The 21,753-nt window shown below is 38.6% G+C and overlaps 1 protein-coding gene across 2 annotated transcripts in view; it reads left to right on the forward strand.

Moving 5' to 3' along the window:
- The first annotated feature begins 3,963 nt into the window (after positions 1 to 3,963).
- Positions 3,964 to 21,753, forward strand: part of ANLN (anillin, actin binding protein) — a 28,694-nt gene continuing 10,904 nt past the window's right edge. For both annotated transcript variants that reach the window (XM_048075565.2, XM_013194333.3), the window contains exons 1-18: positions 3,964 to 4,107; positions 8,194 to 8,347; positions 8,692 to 8,976; positions 9,351 to 9,697; positions 10,407 to 10,629; positions 11,592 to 11,785; positions 11,911 to 12,018; positions 12,554 to 12,671; positions 13,522 to 13,638; positions 14,189 to 14,415; positions 14,975 to 15,126; positions 15,439 to 15,586; positions 16,197 to 16,332; positions 16,664 to 16,846; positions 18,811 to 18,937; positions 19,871 to 19,919; positions 19,999 to 20,055; positions 21,453 to 21,491. In XM_048075565.2, coding sequence (XP_047931522.2) covers positions 4,090 to 4,107; positions 8,194 to 8,347; positions 8,692 to 8,976; positions 9,351 to 9,697; positions 10,407 to 10,629; positions 11,592 to 11,785; positions 11,911 to 12,018; positions 12,554 to 12,671; positions 13,522 to 13,638; positions 14,189 to 14,415; positions 14,975 to 15,126; positions 15,439 to 15,586; positions 16,197 to 16,332; positions 16,664 to 16,846; positions 18,811 to 18,937; positions 19,871 to 19,919; positions 19,999 to 20,055; positions 21,453 to 21,491 — 2,682 coding nt within the window. In that variant the 5' untranslated portion in view covers positions 3,964 to 4,089. The remainder of the gene's footprint in view (positions 4,108 to 8,193; positions 8,348 to 8,691; positions 8,977 to 9,350; positions 9,698 to 10,406; positions 10,630 to 11,591; positions 11,786 to 11,910; positions 12,019 to 12,553; positions 12,672 to 13,521; positions 13,639 to 14,188; positions 14,416 to 14,974; positions 15,127 to 15,438; positions 15,587 to 16,196; positions 16,333 to 16,663; positions 16,847 to 18,810; positions 18,938 to 19,870; positions 19,920 to 19,998; positions 20,056 to 21,452; positions 21,492 to 21,753) is intronic.

Below are 21,753 nucleotides of genomic sequence, written 5' to 3' on the forward strand. Positions count from 1 at the left end.
CGTGCATCGTTCCCGACATAACTATATTCCTTTACTGGATAATACCAGACTAACTTGCATGTGTGATTATCATATGAGCTGACAAAAGCAGTATAATCACCTTCGGCTTGGCAGAGAACAGATCTTAAGTGCTGGCCACCATAAATTATTCTAATCATTTAATAAACCACTGTGTTTTGCCACACTATGGGCCAACCCTTCTATTTCCTGTCTGGCGGTGAAATTACCTTTTCCCGGGTCAAATACGCCAGCACACTAGGATATTTAGTGAGAAGCACTTCTCCTTAGAGAGCTGTGACTGTTCAGCCTGGAAAAGAGAAGGCTCAAGGGGTATCTTGTCAATGTGTACGAATACCTCAAAGGAAGATGCAAAGAGTTTTAGTTGATGGTATCACCAGAGTCTGTAAACTCCCAGTGACATGCCTATACTACTGTTTGAAGAGTGAATTTTCTATTAAAATGCTTTTTGTGTGTAAATCTAAACTACAAGGACTATTACTACACACTGTATTATAATGTACTGCACTGCCATGCAGTAGATTGAAATTTGTTTGCAAGGGCAAGATATTTGAACATCAACTTTCAGTCTGAATCATTTAGCTGTGAAAAGGAAATGATTTTTACAGGTTGGAAGTAGTATTTTTCTTTGAATTACATGATTACTGAGATTTTTCTGTGCAAAAAATGTGGGATATTATTCTCAGAATCATGAACTCCATTTCTCATCAGAAATAAAGTTTTAGGAAATATTCTCTGAGGATTATAGAACAGAACTATACAGAACTATACAGTGGACTACACTGGGATTAGCGTTTTTTGTCTTCAATACTTTACATTTGTGATTGTATTGGTATTGTAAGGAAGCCAGACCTACAAAATCTTTGGCTAGCACTCTCCTTGTTAGTTAAAAAGTACTCTGAAAAGGGCTAATACAAACTCCTATAACCCTCTGAAAGATGAGAGACTCCTGAAAACAGTCACTATGCTTTAAAAAATTTGAAGGGAAGAACTGGGAAAGCAAAAATGTTTTTCTTGCCATGTTAAATGACAAATAACTGTTTTTGGTGCCCATGTTCTCAATTCCCATGAAAACTGCAAGTCAGCAAAAAAGCGCGCCACAAGTGCTTTGCAGTATGTTATTTATCGTTACAGAAGAGATTATTCTTCATTAGCTACCCCCAGCAAGATGAAATCTTAAACCATATCACGTGGGGTGAGGAGACAGTGAAGGGTTCATAGTTTTTGAATGCAAAAGGCTTGCATAAAATATAAAGCTGTTTAGTAGGCAGAGCTGGCCCATTGTCTTACTGGTTTCAACATGGCATTCCTTTCTTTCTCTCCCTCTTTCTTTATGCCTTCAGATTGCAAAACCTCCCTTGATTTTTTCCATAACTTGCTAGTTCTATTTAATTCTTAGGAAGAAAATAACCCCGATTAGAAATTACATTGCTACAGGCCTTGCCCCCCACTGTTCTGCAGACAATGGACCTCATAGCCACTCTGTGGCACCAGTCCCAAGAAAGACCGGTGTCCTTCCTTGGCTCTCTTGAGCAGCATACCAATCTTATATTTACTGTCTGTTGCTCTTCTGGAAGACAGACATAACCCTCTGATAAACAGAGAAAGTAACTATTCTTATTTAATTCTAGCAGAGTCCCCCTGGGTCTGGATCAAAGTAATGAAGTAATTATTGTCTCTGTAGAGACCAAAAGGAAAGGAAATTTGTCACATGCATGTTGCATTAACCTTGTAAGCAGTTATGCACTTCTAAGAATCTTGATTTTATTTTTCAGAATAAACTTCATAGAAATAATTTTTATGGGAAATTTCTTTTACAGAATAAAATGTTTATTTCCTTCTTTATAGTATTACATAGCAGATGAGATTGTTATGTACGCTGACAGCACAGCTCACGCTATTTTGGCTAGCTGGATAAGGCCCTTAGGCAGAGCATCGTGCACTGTGTCCTGACATTTGAACAATGACAGAAGTGGATAAAAACACATTTGGAAATGCATCAATGGCAATGGGAACTGCTCTATATAAATCTTACAGATCCACATGTAAAGCAAAAAAAACCGTTTAAATTGCAGCAATTCTGTTTTGTAATAAAAAAAATACGGGGGGGGGGGGGCTCAAATTGTGCATGACTTTCTTCTTTTGGGGTGGTAGGAGAGAGAAAAGACTTAATGGTAATTCCCTCTCTTTATTTTCAGTCCAGGGCTTTGAACTCCATATTGGCTACTTTGTCTTCTGGTATTTGCCTGCACTGATTTTTCACTGATCAATTAAAGGAATGTTTCTATTGTTTCCCAGTGATAGCTTCAACTAGTCCCATCTTGAAATGATGCCTCTCCCTTCTTATCACCTTAAAGGCTGGTTCAGAGATTACGAATGAGTCTCATGATGGGTCTCCGTTTAATTCCCTGGCAGCCTGGCACATGACCAATTCTGAGCCTGGACCTCGGACTGCTCCAACCCTCACACATCTGAGAGCAATGCAAGGACTTTTGCTGGCCAGGATGTCCAATCTTGAAGATCCCTTCAGAGGTTATTCAATGTTGTAATTTTAGATTCTGCTGCATATTGATTCCATGCTGCTTGCTAGCAAGGCATTGGAGAGATTTTATAATGAGCAACGATTAAAAGTGCGTGGTTTATCCAGCAAAACAAAGGTTGGAAGAGGAAATGACTGCTGCCTATATGTAATCCAAGAGGCCAGCAGCATGATGCTAAGGAAGAAGGGTATTCATGCAAGGTCACGAAAAATAATGAGCAAAAAGGCATAAAGGAGTGCAAATATGTAATGAATAAGCTGGAAATTAGACAGGTTTTAATTATACATGCAGTCAGACATGGAGCAGCCTACTGGGGTGAATACTGGTGACAAGAACCAAGCTGTAGTTGAGATGGCACGTAACACACAAGGATGAGCGAGATGGTGCTGTTATAAATGACTGAGTCCCAAATAGGATTACAATCAGAGTTTACAATTTATTAAACGAATAGAGGCAAGCAAACAGCGCTGGGTGCGCCGGGAGTCTCTGCTCCACCGGGACGCACACCCGTTACGTAAGGCATCTAATTTTTTATACTCCTAGGCTAATACATATTTATTACTACTTCTAAAAGAGGCAAGGTTATTATAATTGGTTTCCCGAATCCGACGTCCTTCCAGGTGCACCTGCTTATCAGTCTCTGTTACTTTCTCGGGGGCCGCTCGGACAGGGAGACAGGGAGGCTCATATTCTTCCTCCTTATCTAGTGGTCTCTTGGCCGGCTGTCAGAAGTTACTGCACATTCGTGCAAAGTCAGCAGTTTTTCTCCGAAGAAATCCATTTGTTCTCTTCTCGCCTAAACCCAGGCCTCAATGTTAACCCTTCAAAACCCCTTAGTGGCACGAATTGCTGGACCATTTCTTACAGTGCCAAGGGCTGGATCTGAGCACCAGATAAGCCTCTGCCAATTCAGTGCCCGAACACCGGCGTTTTCAAGAAGGGGGTGAGGAAATAAAGAGGCCAGCAGAACAAGGAGCCGCTGGGTTGGGTTTGGTGACGCGGTGCAACACAAGGACAAATGTCAGAGCTGTGAGAAGGGGCTACAACTTTTCCAACTGCACTGGGTTATAAGTCTCCCCAGTTCACATATGTAGTGCCCTGGTTTTTTGCCAACACCGCCTGTAAAAACAAAAACCTCGGGGCAGGAAGGCACCAGGGCACTGCTACTGAGCACTGCCAGCAAGCTGTGGGGGCTCATCGGGCACCACCGCTCTACTCGCCAGCAAGGGGGCCACCCCCTGTTTTTTATTTCACAGAAATACAGGTTTTCTTTATTCTGGTCTGAGACAGGAAGAGGCGGTAGGAAAGCTACCATAGAGGGTGGGGAGAGCTATCATGGCGACCGGACCAAGCCACCTCACGCAGAGGAGGGGCAGGAGAGCAGGGCGGGCAGCGTGCTGATTGGACAACGCTCCCGTCACTCCCCGCCCACTAGAGGAGGAGCGGGCGGGCGCATGCGCAGGCGGGGCGGGCGCTGAAATTCAAACGGCGGAGCGGTTGGGGCGGCCTGAGGCACCCTGAGGTGGCGGCGATGGACCCCTTCACTGAGGTGCGCTCAGGGGGCGGCGGGGGGGAGCGGCGCCTCCAGGCCGGGGAGATGGCTGCCGGCATCGTCTGGCCCTTCGGCGGCTGCTTTTCTCCCGGCCTTCCCAAGACAGCCGGCGTTCTCGTTAGAAACCCGTCCTGTCTGGCTCTGTTGCCTCTTGAGATGGGGAACTCCAATTTGCGGGCGCGCTTCCTCTTTTTTAAAAAAGAAAAAAAAGTCAGCTGTTATAGTGCGTTTGGGGTGTGTGCTTGTGTTATGAGGTGACTGGGGTTGGCTGCCTTGAGTCTGTGTGAGGGTTGGGGGCTTTGGAAGGATGCTGCGCTGTGCTCTGGTCTTATGTCAGGCAGATGTAAAGCCACGGAGCTGTCTTGTAACAACTAAGAAATGCCATAGGGAAAACGATTGGCCTTGAGTCCACAGACTGTTTAACCAAAAACTAAATTAATTTCAAAAACTGAATTATTAAAAAAAAAGTCAACTACATTGGTGAAATAGCTTTCCTTCCCTTGAAAGCCATCTACACATCAAATTGGCACACCTATAGTAAATCAAGTGCCCATAAAGGAGGACTGTACAGAATTGACTTAAAGAAACTCAAAGCAAGGTGTTGATCTGCCATGCCAAGTTGGGTTTATGCCACCTCCTTGTAAGGTTTGCCAAACATAAACATCTACAAACTGCTTCCTTAATAGGAAGTGAGTAACATGATGAGGCTAGTCTTAAATAAAGTGGCAAGTCCAGAATTCTGAATCAGATTTGAAATGGTTTTGCATGCTGGGAAATATTCCAACCTTGGCACGCCCTTTGTGTAGATAACTGGCTTTGAAAAGCTAGGACCAACACAGAGGCCGCTCCTTAGTGTAAACTTCATTCAGATGTTTGCTAGTATCACCGAATGCCTAAGATTTTGCCTTGTCAAGAACGTCTATGCTGTGGAGGACATTTCCCTGTTATATAAAAATCTGACCAATATTAACATATCTGAATCCAAGTTTGCTAACGTTCCTCAGAAAGGTTTTCTGCAAAGGAAACTTTATTGCTATCTACTATAAAGTATGTCCTACTATAAATCTGTCCTTTTTTTTTTTTAATATGACCTTTCTTAGCTTAACTACTTTCAGATAATTTTTGTATGCACATAACTTTATTCTTTTGTTTGCAGTGAGCTGGTGAGGCATTGTAAGTGGTGCTTATGTAAAGCAGTATAATTCAACCCTTTACTGGCCAAAATATGCATGCTGTTTATTCAGTTTTCAGTCACTTGACCTTGCAGTTAAAAAAACAAACAAACAAACTTGTTAGTCTCAATCACTATAAGCTTAAATCTTTCTGCAAGATACAGTGCAATACTTTCGAACCAGACAGTTCTAAAGTAATGTTTCTTTTGATTAATCTTACAAGCAAAATCTAATAACCTGCTGGGTGTCAGCCAAACTGTTCATATGGAACACTGGGGGAGATGGTGGATGCTTTTTTAGAATCACAGTAAATACATCATTTGTGACTTTCAGTTGGTAGTTGATTGTATAATTCACTTTCTTGCACAAAGGTCTTCGTTTGGTAGAATGACTCCTAGCATGCAGGATGACCAAAGAGAAAAAAGTGATGCAGTTGCTTGAAGAAAAGTTTGCATATGTGAAGTCTGAGTGTAGCTGTTCCTTCAGTGCTGTGGATAAACTTGCTCCCTTTGCTGCATTTTGCTAGCAAAGCCAGGGTAGTTGCAGCACACTCTTCTAGTCACATGGGGGCCTGTCTTCTCTAAGACTGCTAAGTACGGTTCTTAGATGTACCTTAAGACGTATTTTTTTTTTCTTCAAAGGCAAGATTGTCATCATTTAAAGTGGGAAGATGTTTTCTGATTTTTAGAAGGTGCTTTTGCAATGCAAACCGTGAATCCTCTAAGTATGACGTAATAGCTTTCAAATTCCTAGATATAAAGAAATAGGTATGTCCTACTCTGAAATATTGTCTGTCATCAGAACAAACAGAGAATGTACTGGTAGTAAATACCTTTATGATGAACTTGAAAAGTAAGTCTTAAGTTCTGGTAACTGGCTTACTCATCGTGTGTAATAGCAGAGTTTGAATTACGGCAGTTGCATGGAAAATTTGAGGTGGAAAAAGCCAATGGAATTTCGAGATCAACAACAGAGGCGTGCATTCCTGTGAAATGACATCCACCTTGTAGCAACTGAAACTCCATTTTACTCAACTACCAAAGGAAAGGAATGCAACTGCATTTGAATAGAAATGTAGGAACATTGTTTTGGAAGATGTACTCAAATTTGTGCAAGAAGCACTGCTAACTTGTACAGCTTATGCTTTATTTGTGTGTATCATTTGAATGCTTTGTAGCTCTGCCTTTTGGGGGTTGGAGTAAGAAAACTGGCTGTGGACACAACTGCATGCAACTTATAGTGAAGGCACTGCTGGCACTTTGTGTTTCTGTTTTTATTTGAAATTTTCCCCCACCTTCTTTGGAAGCTAGGGAAGAAGCTTTCTCAGAAAACTGTTGTGATTGATGTTCCATTTGTCCTGTGTAGCCCTACAATGAAACATTGTGTAAGACTTCAGCCTTACACAGTTAAAAATGCAAAATGTGTATTTAATTGCTATGTGACAGGACAGATAATGGCTGGCACAGTTCGTACAATAATTTATGTGCCACCAAACAAGTGCAGTTTATATGCTTCACTTTAAAGGCCATTGGTTTGACCACGCAGTTTCTTGTCTCAAAGTGCCTTGAAACCTAGATCAAAGTAGTAACTAAGCATTATTTAAATGTGATCAAACAGTTACCTTGATTTATGAATGCAGTAAAAAAAAATACTATTTCAAACTTGGATGCTATAAGGAATTACTCTCTGGTAGTGTAGAAGAACATTCACAGAAACAGCTATTTCATATGGAATATGGTTATACTATGCCAAGTTCCAAAAGGTAGGGAATGAAAGAACTTCTTAAAGTTTAATTGACACCTCGTTGCAAGTTTTCCTGCATAAAATGGATCGTGATAAATCTCCTGTACATTTAGACAGACAGCTATGACATTAACTATTTCGTAAAAAGAAGTTCACCTTTGATTTAGACAGTGCAATAGCCACTTTTTTCCTGTATTTTAACAGCCTGTTATTTTTCTTATGGACAATTCAGAACCACTTTAATGTTGTTGTTTTGTTGTTGTTGTTAGAGGGTTAATGCCAATCAGGTCAGTGTTCAAGAAATGCTTGAGCATATCTTCAGCAACATGTTGAAGAAGACAACTATTCAGACTTGACAATTCAACGCTGTCATGTGGTGGTTCAGTGAAAAAATGAAATTACTATCTAATGTTTCTGATTACTTCAGGGTCTATCGAAGTCTCTTTTCTCCGTTTTTGACATTGCTTGTCTCTCTAGCTTGATTTTCTTTGAAAAAAAAAAAAAACCAAGCTTATGGGAGACACTCATTGATAACTGGAACTTGAAATTTACTGGGTAGCTGCATCTGTTTTTAATTTAACAGTAGATGTCTCAAACTTTCAGCAGTTTTCATGAAATTGTGTGGCTAGCTGGTAAGACCCAAATCAATGAAGAAAGTGTTGGAGCCTGGTATCTGTTTGGTAGGCCAAAATCCTTCAGATAACCTACAAACGTGAACTGGCCAGCCAGATAGAAAGAAGGTAGCTTGGAATTTGCTGCAGTGTGAGCTAACTCTTATCTAACTTGCTGAGAATGGGAGAAGCTGTGTGTGTTGCAATGGTGACATAGAAGTGTGGAGATCAGGGCTTGTTGCAGTGAGTAACGGGAGGAAGTCAGAAAAACCATATAGATGACAGTGTAGAAAACATGTTTGTTTTGCTCTGTCTTCAGGAGGAGGTAGGGATAACTAATCAAGAAATCAAACTTTAAATGTTTCTGTAGCATTGCTGTACAGTGGATCAGTTATCAGCAGTTGAGAGCCATATCTGTCTTAATGTAATTATTCTACATTTCTGGTATTGTGGATCTTGGTATATGCTTATGACAGTAAAAATTCAAATGTTTTTAGTTTGAACTGTTACCAGTAAAAACACTGGAGTGTATAGTAACATGATTTACTGACTCTCAGAAACTGCTTGAACGAACCCGGGCAAGGCGAGAGAACCTGCAGAAGAAAATGGCTGAGCGGCCCAACATGGGAGTGAGACCTACAGTGCAGACCAAGAGGGTCAGAGAGCCCCTGCTAGAAACTGGTAACCAGGCATCTTTTCCTGGTGAAGAAGGTAATCTTTTTTAAGCTTTTTGTAGGATGTCTCTTGATGCTAGTTTCATTTTATTTTGTTTTGATGGCAAGTGAAAACCCTTCAGTGGTTATTGAAAGGTAGACAGCAATGGATGCAGTTACCTGAGGGAATATGGCTAATGTTTAGCTTAACCTGAAAGCTGCTGCTCTAAATAATTAGTAAGCTATTTAAAAATAATCATATAATGCCAAAGATCATGCCAGATTTTGAAAGGTCTGTTAGATTATTGATCTTAACTTTGTTTGCATTGCAGTTTTGTACAGTCTCTGAGAATGTTTTGATTATTTGAATACTAATTTGCTTGAATACTATCACCTATACAGCAAAACCTAGTACAAAACCGTCACCATCTAAGAGGCTATGCTCAAGCAATACGGAGACTCAAGCTTCCAGTATAGAGAATGTGCAGCCTGTTCCTTCAAGTTCTACAAGCCATCGTTCTCCTGAGGTGACTTCAGAGTCACACATAGCTGCATCTAACAGAGCTTCATTGGCTCAGCCTCTTGAGAAAGGAAAAACAACCATCAAGTCAGAAACTCCTGCAGCCCTTTCAGTTAAAACACGTATGCAGAAACTGGCAGAACAGCGACGCTGCTGGGATAGTGAGGGTATGTTTCAGTTGCTAAATAGTACTGGTGTCTTTCAGTGTTTTTATAGATGACAATGTGTGGTAGTAGACAATTTTTTGTGTGTGAGAGAATGTTGATGTTTTTGTACAGAATTCTTGTAGACAGCACTGGAAAAGGCCTAAAATGAAGCTGACTACAGCTCAGTTTTAGACATCTTTTAGCTACTAGCGTGAAGCTCATCACAACAGTGATGTAAAACTAGTAAACTGCTGGTTGAAAGTGTTGGCTTTGCAATGAGCTTTAACTTGATTAGTCTCAGTGCTTTCAGAGTATCTAACTATTGATAAACTCAACATAGAGCGAAATGCAAATAATCTCAATATTATTAGGAAAATGTGTGTTCTCTTTTCCAGATCCCTCTGAATGTGCTCCTCTGTCCCCACTCCAGTCAAAAGACCTGCCTGTTTCTCCACCGAAGCAGACAGCTAATGCTCTGGGGAGCAATACTCCTATTGGGAGAAGGGGCCGTTTAGCTAACCTTGCTGCTACAATTGGCTCCTGGGAAGATGACCTAAGTCATCCATCTGCAAAGCAAAACAATGCACAAGAACAGCCTGGCACTACTTGTTTATCCAAATTGTCCACTACAAGTGGAGCATCTGCTAGAATCAATAGTAGCAGTGTAAAGCAGGAAGCTGCATCCTGTTCTCAAAGGCTTGTTGAGGCTTCTATTAATAAACCAGCAAACTCAAAGATAGCGGTGAGTGTCTGATTAATTGCTGATTAACAACTGATTTGGGTACTGGGGGGACAAATGCTAACTCATACCTGTTTAGTCTGAATGTTGCTAACAAACTTAAATGTTTAGCATGAACAGTCTTAGTTGATTTACGGCTTTTCCTGTATTGCAATCCCACATATTCTTTTCTTAACAGCGGACCTGAAACAGCTTAGACTTATTTTTTTGAGACTGAAAGCTGAGTGTATGAGCCTTGTAAATGTTGGTACCAAAGTAATCAATTGCTGCTCTTTTGATTATCAGAAGGGGATTCTTAAAGTAACAAATAACCTTTTGGAGTTTCACTATAACTTCATATAGTTAACTGTCTGAAACTCTAAATATTAATGCTGTATGAAAATTCAGTCAGCCTGCTGAAATTAATAGTGCCAAATGCTTATTGTTCCTTTTATGAAATAGCAATAATCTGCCATGTGTTATCTTGTTTAGGGAAACATGAGAAACTACCTGATGTAGCTGGCAAAAAGAAACTGGAATCAAATACTGAAACAATTTGAAACACTGGATCAAGATGCTTTAAACATTGTACAACATTGTTTGTCAGTTCTTTCTATTTGTGATGGAATGTGTTTTATAGCATGCTGTGCAGAATGTTTTCTTTCATTTTCATCTTCAGAGAATGATTGTACAGTCACGCTTTAATGTTACTCCTTTTATTTTTCTGGTTAAGGATTCAAATAATTTTATAACACAATCCTCGAGCATCACTGTGCCTACTTCTAAGGAATCTAAAGTACGACAGCCACTAATAGAGAATCCCTGCAGTCCTCAGAAAATTGAAAAACTTACACAACCAGTAAAATCAACTTTGTCTCAACCAGTTCAGTCCAAAGAAGAGCCAGTCAAAGGAACACATGTGCAACTCGAACCTAAGGATAAACCCACAACACCAGGTAAGCTGTTTTTTTCAGCTGCAGTGAATCCTTGTTCAAACCACCTGTGTTGAAAAACTACATGCTAGTTAAAAACTTACAGTAACAGAGCAGGAAACGTACGTTATCTGATGTAACTCCAGTAAAGTACTGAAGAAGTCTATGATAAATGGAAGTTGTACAGCTTCCATATTTTGCAAGGGTATTTTTTTGGATGTATTTTTAGTAACTCTTGAAAGCAAAACCAATCCAACTCTTCTTTATGTAAAAATGTATGCCACTAACATTACTTCAGACTATTTAAAAACTTATTTGCAATTGTTGGTTATAACAAGTATCCCGTAGATAAGAAGTAAAAGAAAGAGCATGGGTATGTTAGAAGAAATCAAAAGTAAATACTTCCAGTCTTGAAGGCCATGTAGATACTCTAATTTTGCATAGTATCTTTTCTTTCAGTGATAGCACTGGTGTTAGAACAAGTGATCTTCCCCAGTGTTATATTCAACTGCTTTCTGGGTTAGAAATGTAGACTGGCAGCCTGAACTCCTTGAAATGAGGGCCAGTAGAGTAAGTGCATGTCTCTAGATATGCTGACAATGAAAGATAAGCTCGATAAAGTGAGGTGGATTTCAAACAATGTATCCCGCTTATGTTGTAGGATGCTCGTTCAGATGAAATATGCAAATGAGGTTGGTTTAGAGGAAATGCTGGAAAAAGCAGACCAATTGGAGTAATAAACTGGTGTATTGGATGTGGAACTTAGAAAGAGAGGGACATCTATTTGCTCTGATTTGCTGCTTTAATAACTTCAGTGTTCTGTTATAGTAGTGACTGGCACTTCAAGTTTAGTTTGTATAAAATGTAACACTAAGAGCTTTAAAGGAGACATCTTAATTGTTTCACTGAGAACCTTCAGTGGGATGTAGAACTGTGTTGTGATTTGTGTTTGAGTTTCCTTTAAAGTAAGATAATTGTTCTTGTAGGGGGATCAGGAATTAAGCCGTTCCTGGAACGCTTTGGAGAACGCTGTCAAGAGCATAGTGCACGCAGTCCTGCTACGAATACACCAGGGTACAGAACACCCATTGTCACTCCAAATACACGGACAATCCAGGAAAGGCTTCTCAAACAAAATGAAAATTCCTCTACTGCCAGTTTAGTGCTTCAGCTTAAGCAGGTATGGCTTGCTACATTCATAGCTTGTACATGAGCTTGAGGAATATTCCACCTGCCTGAGGAATGTGAACTGTCTTGATGTCTTAAAGCCGTCAACTTTTCACCTATCCCCTTTTATTTGCTTAGGAACGTGAACGAGAACTTGCATGTATTCGTGGCCGGTTTGACAGGGGCAATCTGTGGGGCGCAGAGAGAAGTGATAGTTTGAAGAGTAAACTTCCAGAAGCTAAAATGGTAATGTGTTAGCTGCATGCATCAAAAGATGTGTGAATTGCTTTTACGTGTTCTGAACATGGAGGTAGAGGCACAAATGTAGATAAAAGATGAAAAATCTAAGCTTTATAAATACCCAGGCTATGTGAGACTGCTTCTCAAGTACATTGTATGATTATAAATGAAACATTGGATTTTTTCCTCTAATAGAGTCAGTTAGAGACACTTGATACTGACTTGAGCTGAATGAGTTATTTTTGATGGTTAGTGTGCTACTACTTATAATCCTATGTAAGAAATGTGGGCTTATTTTTAATATATAAATACTATGTCTCCCACACCCCAAGAAAGACCATCCTAGAAGCTCTTCACACAGCCACTCAATTTAGTATTTACTACTTCATCTGACTTTCTTAAATAGGGTCTTTCTTGATATTGGATAGGTAACCTCTGTTTTTTTTTTCTAGCAGGTACTGCAGCGTGTTTGTCTCAGGTAGTATTTGTTAGTCACTTTGAACACTGGCACCTGAACGTACTATATTCTTGTTTTCGGCAGGATAGCCCATCTCAAGCTAGTCCAAAACGTTCTCGTTCTGATGCCACTGCTTCTGGATCAGCGGAAGACATACCAGCAGATGACAGGCCACCCAAGTCTCCCAGTGTAGAATCTTCAGGTGAGAACTGTCACTGTCTGTCTGTGGTTAATACTGGACTGAAGCATTGCCCTTAGCATTCATACATGGATAAAAAGGATAGTAGTACTGATGTGTGGAACTGGACCTCAGTATGACCTTATTTAGTTGCTGATTTGCCTAAATCTTCTTATAAAAATCTTCTCATACAATAGCATTCTGCACCCCTGTACTGCTTGAAGGGTTGGCAAGGCAGACTGCCTTTGTTTCTCAGTAGGTTTACTGATGTTTCACATCTTCACATATGCTGAGTTTAGACAGTGAGTGAGAATGGCCAGTTACAGACTTTATTTACACTGTACCTGAGTATCCGAACTTACACAAACTCTTCCCTTGCCAATATCCTGTTATGACATTATTCTAGTAGGAGATGTAAAAAGAATTGAGATGCTTGTGACATCCTATCTGATGTTCAGTGAGTGGACGAGCCTTGAGCTCTCTGAAAACAGTGAACTTCTTTAAATGCTGCTCATACACTTTATGGGCAAACAGGCTCTCAAACGCGTGTCTATAAATGCATAATAATATGCTGCTTTTAGGTTGGGCTTGGGTGTGGTGTTTTTTGTTGTAATTCCGTTTTGCTGGAGTGGTTGCCCTCTGCCATGGCTTCAGCATTTTTTCTCATGCTATCAATTTTCTGATGATACAGAAGTCTAGCTGCACTGGTTGTGGAGGATGTGTATTCCGATACTCTTTGACAGCGATGTAACTTGATTTAGCAGTGTTTTTTTAAGTTGTCAGCTACATTGACAATCTTCCAAAACTCAATACTTTAAATAAATAAAACAGAAGGCTAGACAATCTTCACTGACTTTTTTGATGAACTTCTCAGATGCTCCTAAATGTGAAGAGACTGATAATTCCAGTCCTCTGAAGATTACTCATCCGAAGAGCTCTGTAAAAGCAGTGTCTGTCTCTCAACTTGAACAATGTGCTGAGAAACCGAATGGTTTGTATTGATTAGATATATATTAATGTGCTTAGCTGTCTGTTCTCACTTGTCCACCAGTGTTAATATCTTTCAGGTTTGAATAATGAATTCTCTACATTTGCTGATACTCATGTGTATATGCTTTGTAATCAGTTTCCTGACTTGTTTTATGTATATCTGTCATAATTCTTGTCTTGATGTTAGTCTTCAAGAAATACCAAAACTGATGCTAAACATCTGGGAAAGGACAGCAATAACTAGTGTACTATGGGAGACTGCAGTTTCAGATTTGTTTGAGTTGAAATGTTGAAACTTGTCTAACAAGCGCATCTCTGTTTTGCTTCTCTGTATCACTGTTGGGGAATTACGCAGTTTAAGGGCTAATAGTATGTAAAAATGAGGATGGAAGTAAAATTTAGGATTCTACTTGCATGAGTATAGTGCTTTTTAATTGATCTTGCTTGAAAAGTGAAAATGTTTGGTTTGTCTGTCAACTCTTTAGTCTTACTATATAAACAGAAATATTTTGTCTTGATGCTACTAATATTTTTTAAACATCCCGTTTCAGATGATGTATGTGAAGTTGAAATGAGTGTGGATGATGAGATGAATAGCTCAAAAGTGATAAGTGAAATCTTTGAAATTCTTCAAGAGGATGGTCCAGACATAGAAAAGCTGAAGAAAGAAATGAGCATAAGCCTAGAAGGTGAAAGTGATGAGGATGAGCAGGAAGAGTCACTAAATATTTCATCAATGTCTCTGTTAACTCCTCTAGTGGAATCTGTTGGTCCAGAGGTGAGAGCTCTTGGGAGGTGGGGAAGGGCTTATGTCTTTTAAAGAGATGTGATGCTTGCTTGTAAACAGTTATGTTTTTGGTGTATTGTGATACCTGGGCAAATAAAGTCAAATGACACTTTGCTAATGAAAGCATAATAAGGTAAAACACCTGAAGTTTTTTTGTTTCTCTGGAAGTAAAATAGCATCTAATATGCTATGTTAAACAAGTGATTTAGCTTTTGCTAAATCAAGCTTTAATATATAGATCTATTACTCACACTGGACTTGTATGCATGCATTCAATGAAGCAGTTACTAGTGAAGATCTTAATTATTTAACTGCACTAGTTTGAGAACTAAGGGTGAAAAGTGCTGGAAGTTGCTCTGTTAACATCTTTAAAAAAAAAAGTAGTGTTCCCCACATCCTAGGAAATATTTGTAAACTATCTGCTTAAATAGTATTCAGCTTCCTCTAAACTTACTGCATATATGTAATCATAAAACGTATAAGGGTAAGAGGAAATACGTCATGATTAACATGAACGGATATTTGTAATGCAACTTCTTCATCTCCCTAGGCCTTTGTTTCTCCTTGTAAGTCAGTCGGTGGGGATAGCAGTGTCAGTGATGTAAGTCTGAAGTCTGATAAGTTCCAAAGGACTAAAGTCCCCAGGGCAGAATCTGGAGACAGTATTAGCTCTACATCAGAAGATCGCAACCTCCTGTATAGGTAATAAAATCGAAAAGATTCTGTAAGTACGTGAGCTAAGATGCCGCATAGCATTTTTTAACTCATCTAATGGAAGATGCTGCTTAAACTACAAAAGAAGCTTTTTAAAGTTCTTAGCCTTTACCAAAGGTCACTTCTGTGACCTGTTGCTTAAATTTAAAGTGAGTTGAGTACTTTTATTTTAAAATTGTTTAGTCACAATGGAAAATATTGACTGATTTATGTATGTAGGTGCATAAATAAAAGTGTGTATGTGTAAAAATTCTTGGCAAGTATGCAAAATGCATTTAATGCTGTTCCCTGTTTTAAAAGTGTTGATGCGTATAGATCTCAAAGACTTAAAGAAGTAGATCGTCCTTCAATAAAGCAAATCATTGTTCGCAAAGAAGATGTTGCTTCCAAACTGGAAACAAAAAAGAATGGACCATCTGATCAAATTAATATCAAAAAGAAGATGCAGGTATCTAATGTTTTAAAAATCTTTCTGCTGATGTAATATTTCTTAACCTAATTCAACCTGCAAATGACTAGAACATTTGCTGTTTCAAGTAGTATGTTAAATTAGGTTGTCGTGCATAAAGGCTTAATAGTATGGAATTGTACAACATGACTTGATGAGCTAATGCATCCTTTAATGGGATCACGCTATAAAGTACTTGTCTGAAGAAAACAAGACATAGTTTTGAAAAGAGGATGGGGAAATATATTTTGTCGTCTCTGATTTAGGCAGGATTCACAGCCACGTGCTTTCAGTAGGCAATACTCTGATCTTCACTGGTGCCTCATCATGTATGCTGCTGATTTTCTGTTTAGCTGCTGCTGCCAGTGGTCAAATGGAAGACTATCCTGGATATATAACATACATACTCACCACCATATTTAAATTACCTCTGGGGTAGAAAAAAAGTTGAGCTGGAATATTTGTTTGCAGAAGTAAAACTGTAAGCTGCAAGTTTTTTTTTGTGGTTTGATTTTGTAACTTTTCTGAAGCATAGCCAAAATGTTAGTCTCAAGGTGTTCAGCTTCGTTTTTTTTGACATATTATTATTTCAACCACTGTTTTACTATAGGAGCTGAATAATGAGATTAACATGCAGCAGACAGTGATTTATCAAGCTAGCCAAGCTCTGAATTGCTGTTTTGATGAAGAACATGGAAAAGGGTCGCAAGAGGAAGCGGAAGCAGAGAGACTACTTCTCCTTGCAAGTAGGTTTTTAGATGCAAGTCAGATTCTTTAGAGTGTGAACACTCAAAACTAGAGTCTGAAAACTCCATTTATGATGTTACCTTGTACTTGCTTATCTATAGCTCTTCATGTTGAAAAAGAGGTGATAACATCTATTCTGTCTCAATTTTTCCAGTAGGCAGGAAAATATTTCTGGTATCTTTCTTGTCTCAAATATTCCTACTTTTTTGAAAGGCGACTAACATTTCTGTTGCATTTTGCATGCCTGTATTAAAAAAAAAAAACAATGCTTGTTTATGTTCAGTACTACTTACCCTCTTACAACTACAATTCATTAATTTCTCTATACAGCTGAGAAGAGAACTGCTTTATTGGAAGAATTAAATAAACTGAAGAGCGAGGGACCTCTTCTTAAAAGAAATAAAGCTGCTTCCACATCTTCTGAGTTTACCCCATCCAGGGGATCCGTTTCTATTTCAGAGATGCGTCTACCTCTAAAAGCAGACTTTGTTTGTGGTACAGTTCAAAAACCAGGTAACAGTAGCAACTGAAAGTTACACACCTTCTCTCAGTGTTTCCCTAATTTCCCTACATGGATTTATTTATTCTTCTTGTTTGCTTTTTTTCTTGTCCTATGTGTTGGTGCTCCTCAGAACTCTGGGTGCAATGGAAAACCTAGCAAGTACACTTAATCAGTCTGTTTTTGGCTAAGTCTTCAATACTTTTTTTTCCCTGGTCTCTTTTTAGTGTCATCCTCTTCTGGCTTGTGATGCTCAGAAGACTTAGAGTGACTTTCCCAGCCCAGTCTTAAAGAACCACAGAAATATCTTTTTCTAACTTGTTGGGAAGGAAGTAAAACTTTTGTTTCAGGCCTTTCTTACTGCCTTGGAATTTTTCCATGGATGCAAGTCTAGTACTAAATATCATTATGTAAATTCTGACTTCTGAGGTGTTCTGAAATAGTGACTAAATATTTTTTTGTCCTGTTAACACCCCAAAATACTTAATAGATGACTGATATTTATAAATTATCTTGCTATATTTAAGTCATTAAAGTGGGTATTTTTTTCTTCTGTTCTAGAATAGTATCTGGGAATCATAAAATCATTAGGGTTGGAAAAGACTTCCAAGATCACCTGGTCCAACAATCACCCTACTACCAGTGTCACCCACTAAACCATGTCCCTAAGCACCATGTCCAACCTTTCCTTGAACACCCCGGGGCGGTGACTCTACCACCTCCCTGGGCAACCTGTTCCAATGCTTGACCACTCTTTCTGAGAAGAATCTTTCTTTGTTGTTCCAGGATAGTCTCTGGACCTTAGTAAGCTTCTTTGTCAAGTGATTGTTTAAAGAATCTGCAAGACTGCAATGAGTGCTTTTTTTTGTAATGTTGTTGTAAAACTTGATTGTAGCTGGTTTCTAACAGGGTCATACTTCTTGCTTCACTAAAATTTGAGAGCAAAAGTCAGTGGACATTTCTTATTTTATACTTGTTCCAGAACTACTTATGAATTCGTATGTAGCATTTCTTGTTTTCTTTTTAACTATGCTATGAAATATGAAATGTGTTTTTAGTATCTTCAAATATATATTACAAAGAACATAGATTGTCTGGTACTCCCATTTAACCTCCTGACACAGTACAGTTCCTGTATGAGAGAATTCATCTGCATTTATAGAAAAATATCCTTAATGGTTACAAAACAGTTTAGTTTGTTTCAGTAATTCTTGCAACCAAATGGCCTAATCAAACGACTAAGAATTACTTATCAAAATTGTATTCTGGAAGTGCAGCATTTGCTATATATTGTGCACGAGAACAAACTCTATGAATCATTATCTCTGAAGAGAATGTCAGATACAAAGGTTACAAACTGGTGCTTACTGGACTGTAGACCATTTGTTCTGAAAGCTGACTTGTCCTACATAACAGACGAACCAAGCTGTTTTGTTTTTAACATGACATTATGCAATGCATCAACTTGGTGCACAAACACCAAACCTTCAAGTCATCTGACATTATTGAGATATGCTCTTATATTCTTTCTTTTTTCCTTATGTGAAAAGTTAGGGAAATGGATTGCCTGGACAACAAGCTCATTCACAGGACTAAAAATTATGAGAATGGGTAAAAAAGTAAAAGCTGATGTGTGGTTAAGCTGGTAGGCCTAGGGAATAAGGAACTAAGATTAATTTCTGAGTCTGACTGAAAGTTCTTCCTCTTTCTTCTCATGTACTGGGTAGTATAGGTCTGGCCTGAGATGTACCAGGCCATAATGCACTTGTGAATTCTGTGAAGACGATTCCAGTAGTGGACACATTAGGAAAAATAACTTGTTTTCAGAATTAGTTTATAAGTGAATCTCGACTAAATACAAATGTCAAAGTAGGATGAAACAGAGGCATGTTTAATGGCAGTGCGGTACTCTAGATTTCTTTGGATACTTGGACGACTTTTGCTAACAAAACCATCTAAATCTGAAATATATTTGCAGAAGCAGCAAACTACTACTATGTGATAATACTGAGATCTGGAGCAGAAAATATGGTTGCAACTCCATTAGCAAGTACTGCCAGCTCCCTGAATGGAGATGCTCTTACTTTTACTACAACATTTACTATGTAAGTATAAGTGTAAAGAAACTTCTGGAACCGGTTCCATCTCTGATGGAGCATACATGAATATTTTCAATAACGTTTTTATATAAGAATGCTTTATTCTGCAAACAAATAGGGTGAGGCCTTGTGGCATGAGTGTTTCTAGACTTAAGAAATAGCTAGAATGCACTCTTCAAAAGAGTAATCTAGATTTATTCCACCATTCATCAGCTAATTTGTCTATTGCTTTTTCTATGATTGTTCTCCCCTGGAACCTCTAATGATGAATAAATTGCTCTCTGAGATGGTGTTTCTTCTGCAGCAACTAACACTTTATATAGCTATTTGGTTTTGGTGTCTCAAAAATAGTTTTGTTAAAACTAAAGCTTCAGTCCTCAAATGTTAGCTAAAAGGATGTGAATTCAAATGGCTGGTTTGTTTAAAAAGCAAACAAAAAAACCCTCACTTTTTAAAGTCCAACACATTCATTTAGAAAGCAATCTTTCTTTGTGGAAATGTGGGCCAGCAGTGGACTGAAGGAGTGCATTTTGAGAAATGGTAGATGTATTCTTTCTACCCCTTATCCCTCCTTTACTTTTGTTCTTGGAGTTCTAGAAAGCATCTTGAGGTAGTAAACCTTGGGGTTTTAGGAACAGCAATGCTGCTTGCACTGGGGGCTGCTTGCACTGGGGAGTAGTATTGCAGAAGTGAAAGGATTTCAGACATCCCTATTGACCTGTAGGAACAAACGAGGGCTTACTAATAAGAGTGATAGAGCTGACTAATAGTCAGTCTAAGCTTCTTTTGAGTAGAACCTAGATATTCCTAGCTGCTCCTTGCAGAGTTTTAGGGAACAGGAGGAGGGAAGAAGCAATGAGTAACACTTAACAACAACAACAAAAAAGCCTTCTTTGTTGCAGTCTGTGGTTTAACTTGTTTTCCACTTCTCCCTTTTAGGCATGATGTGTCAAATGACTTTGAAATAAATCTAGAAGTTTACAGTTTGGTATGTATCAGTCTCTGTCAAAAGGATACATAAGGGGGAATGATGTGTCATGCTTTCTTAATATCTTCTTGCCTTACAGGTGCAGAGAAAAGAAGTTGCAAGCACTGATAAAAGAAAAAAGGCAAATAAATCTAAGGTAAATGGAACATGAAAATCACTATGTTGTATTTCAACAGAAGGTACACTAAGACAACTGCAGTTTTCAGGGATAACTGACTAATAGTTTTAGACAATCTGTTGCTTTTGCTCCTCTTATTCCTTTATGGAATATTCCTGATAACAGATAGGTTAAAGAGTCCTGCAGCTATTAGTGGATTGGACCTGCAGCACCTTGAATCTGAAATCCATTTGGGGAGACAGTCTTATTAATTCTGCAAAACACTGTGCTTTGCAGACTTTTTATTTAATAAGTGTGGTTGCCCTTGATAACGGTTTACCCTTATTCTCCATTTCACTTAAATTCCATAAGTCTGTATGCCCTACCCTGCAGTTTGACTTGTCTTAAAAGTTCTATTGATCAACTGTAACGCTTTTTTCTTTCCAGCATTAAGTAAAAGCAATAGGTGCTTATTTCTAAAGCAGGTGTTTTAATAATGCCTTGGAAGTAAATGCTTCAGCCTTCATAGCATGCACGTTTCAACTGCTTGTGCTTCATTAAGGCTTTGTGACCCAAAACAAGCCAGTAGCTCACTGGAGGTGACTTTCTGCTTGCCATTCCAACAGTTGGGCACATAGTGTTTTAACAGTTTTAGGTCCCATTTCCTCCTTGTTAAGATGTCTCAATGTAAAAATGAGTAACTTGAGCATCCTTCAAAGAAAATGGGATGAATGCTTAAAATCCTGTCTCTGAGAACAGTAAATTCCTTAAATTTTTACTTCCGTATTGCAGTGAAAACATGCTTCCACCTATCCCCCGATAAAACCAGTTTGAAGTCCAGGGTTTTTCTATCCTGTGTCTTAGTTTACAGAAATCTTCACTTAATACTGAATGTGTTTGTGGAACTCAAGGTAAGTTGCCAATGTGGGGCTGATGGCATACTGTAGCTGCTTTTTGACAAGCTTATTGCATTTGTCTTTCAGGTTCAAGAATAGATGCATACATAATTCTAGTTCATTTAATATACAATCTTATTTCAAACTTTGGGACTTTCACCTGGAAATATAGATAATGTACAACAGTAGCACGTTGAACATCTCTGTACTTGTTAATATCTTTCTATAATAAGCAAATGTAACTTTGAAGCCATGTTGCAGAAAAGAAAAAGGTCTACCAAGATTGCTTTCTCAGATGCATGTTAAGTATGTAATAGACTAATATAAACTTTTCTGCAGTACATCTTTGCAAAGCATTTTTTCCACTGAAAGTCACTACAGTCACTCTGGGTTCAAAAAAAAAGACTGACTCATAAAAAGAGCTAGTATCTGTTCAAAATTGATTTAGATGATAAGCCTTAAAGTTTAATTTTGATGTTAATGTAATGGACAACTTAAGTAGCATGAAATCCAAATGCATTCATTGTGGGTTTTTTGCAGGTTATCACTCCAAAGAGATTATTAACATCTATCACCTCTGTAAGTATGAATGTAATACTGTAACAGGCTCTCAATATGACTACTTCCAAAGGCTGTATTCCCATACCTTAATAAGGCTGTGCCTGTAACAGGCTTTTTGTGTCCCTTACTTGAAACTGTAAACTGTGCAGCTTTCTGCCAAACTCTTCAGCATCAGCTCAAGAAATAGGTAACAGCTCTGAATACATGATGCTGGAAATATGCAGTTAGTACATGTTTATCTGGATTTCATTTTTTTCAATTACTTCAAATCTAGTTTCTC

Source organism: Anser cygnoides, chromosome 2 (genome assembly GCF_040182565.1).
Source record: "Anser cygnoides isolate HZ-2024a breed goose chromosome 2, Taihu_goose_T2T_genome, whole genome shotgun sequence".
Classification (NCBI taxonomy): Eukaryota; Metazoa; Chordata; class Aves; order Anseriformes; family Anatidae; genus Anser; species Anser cygnoides.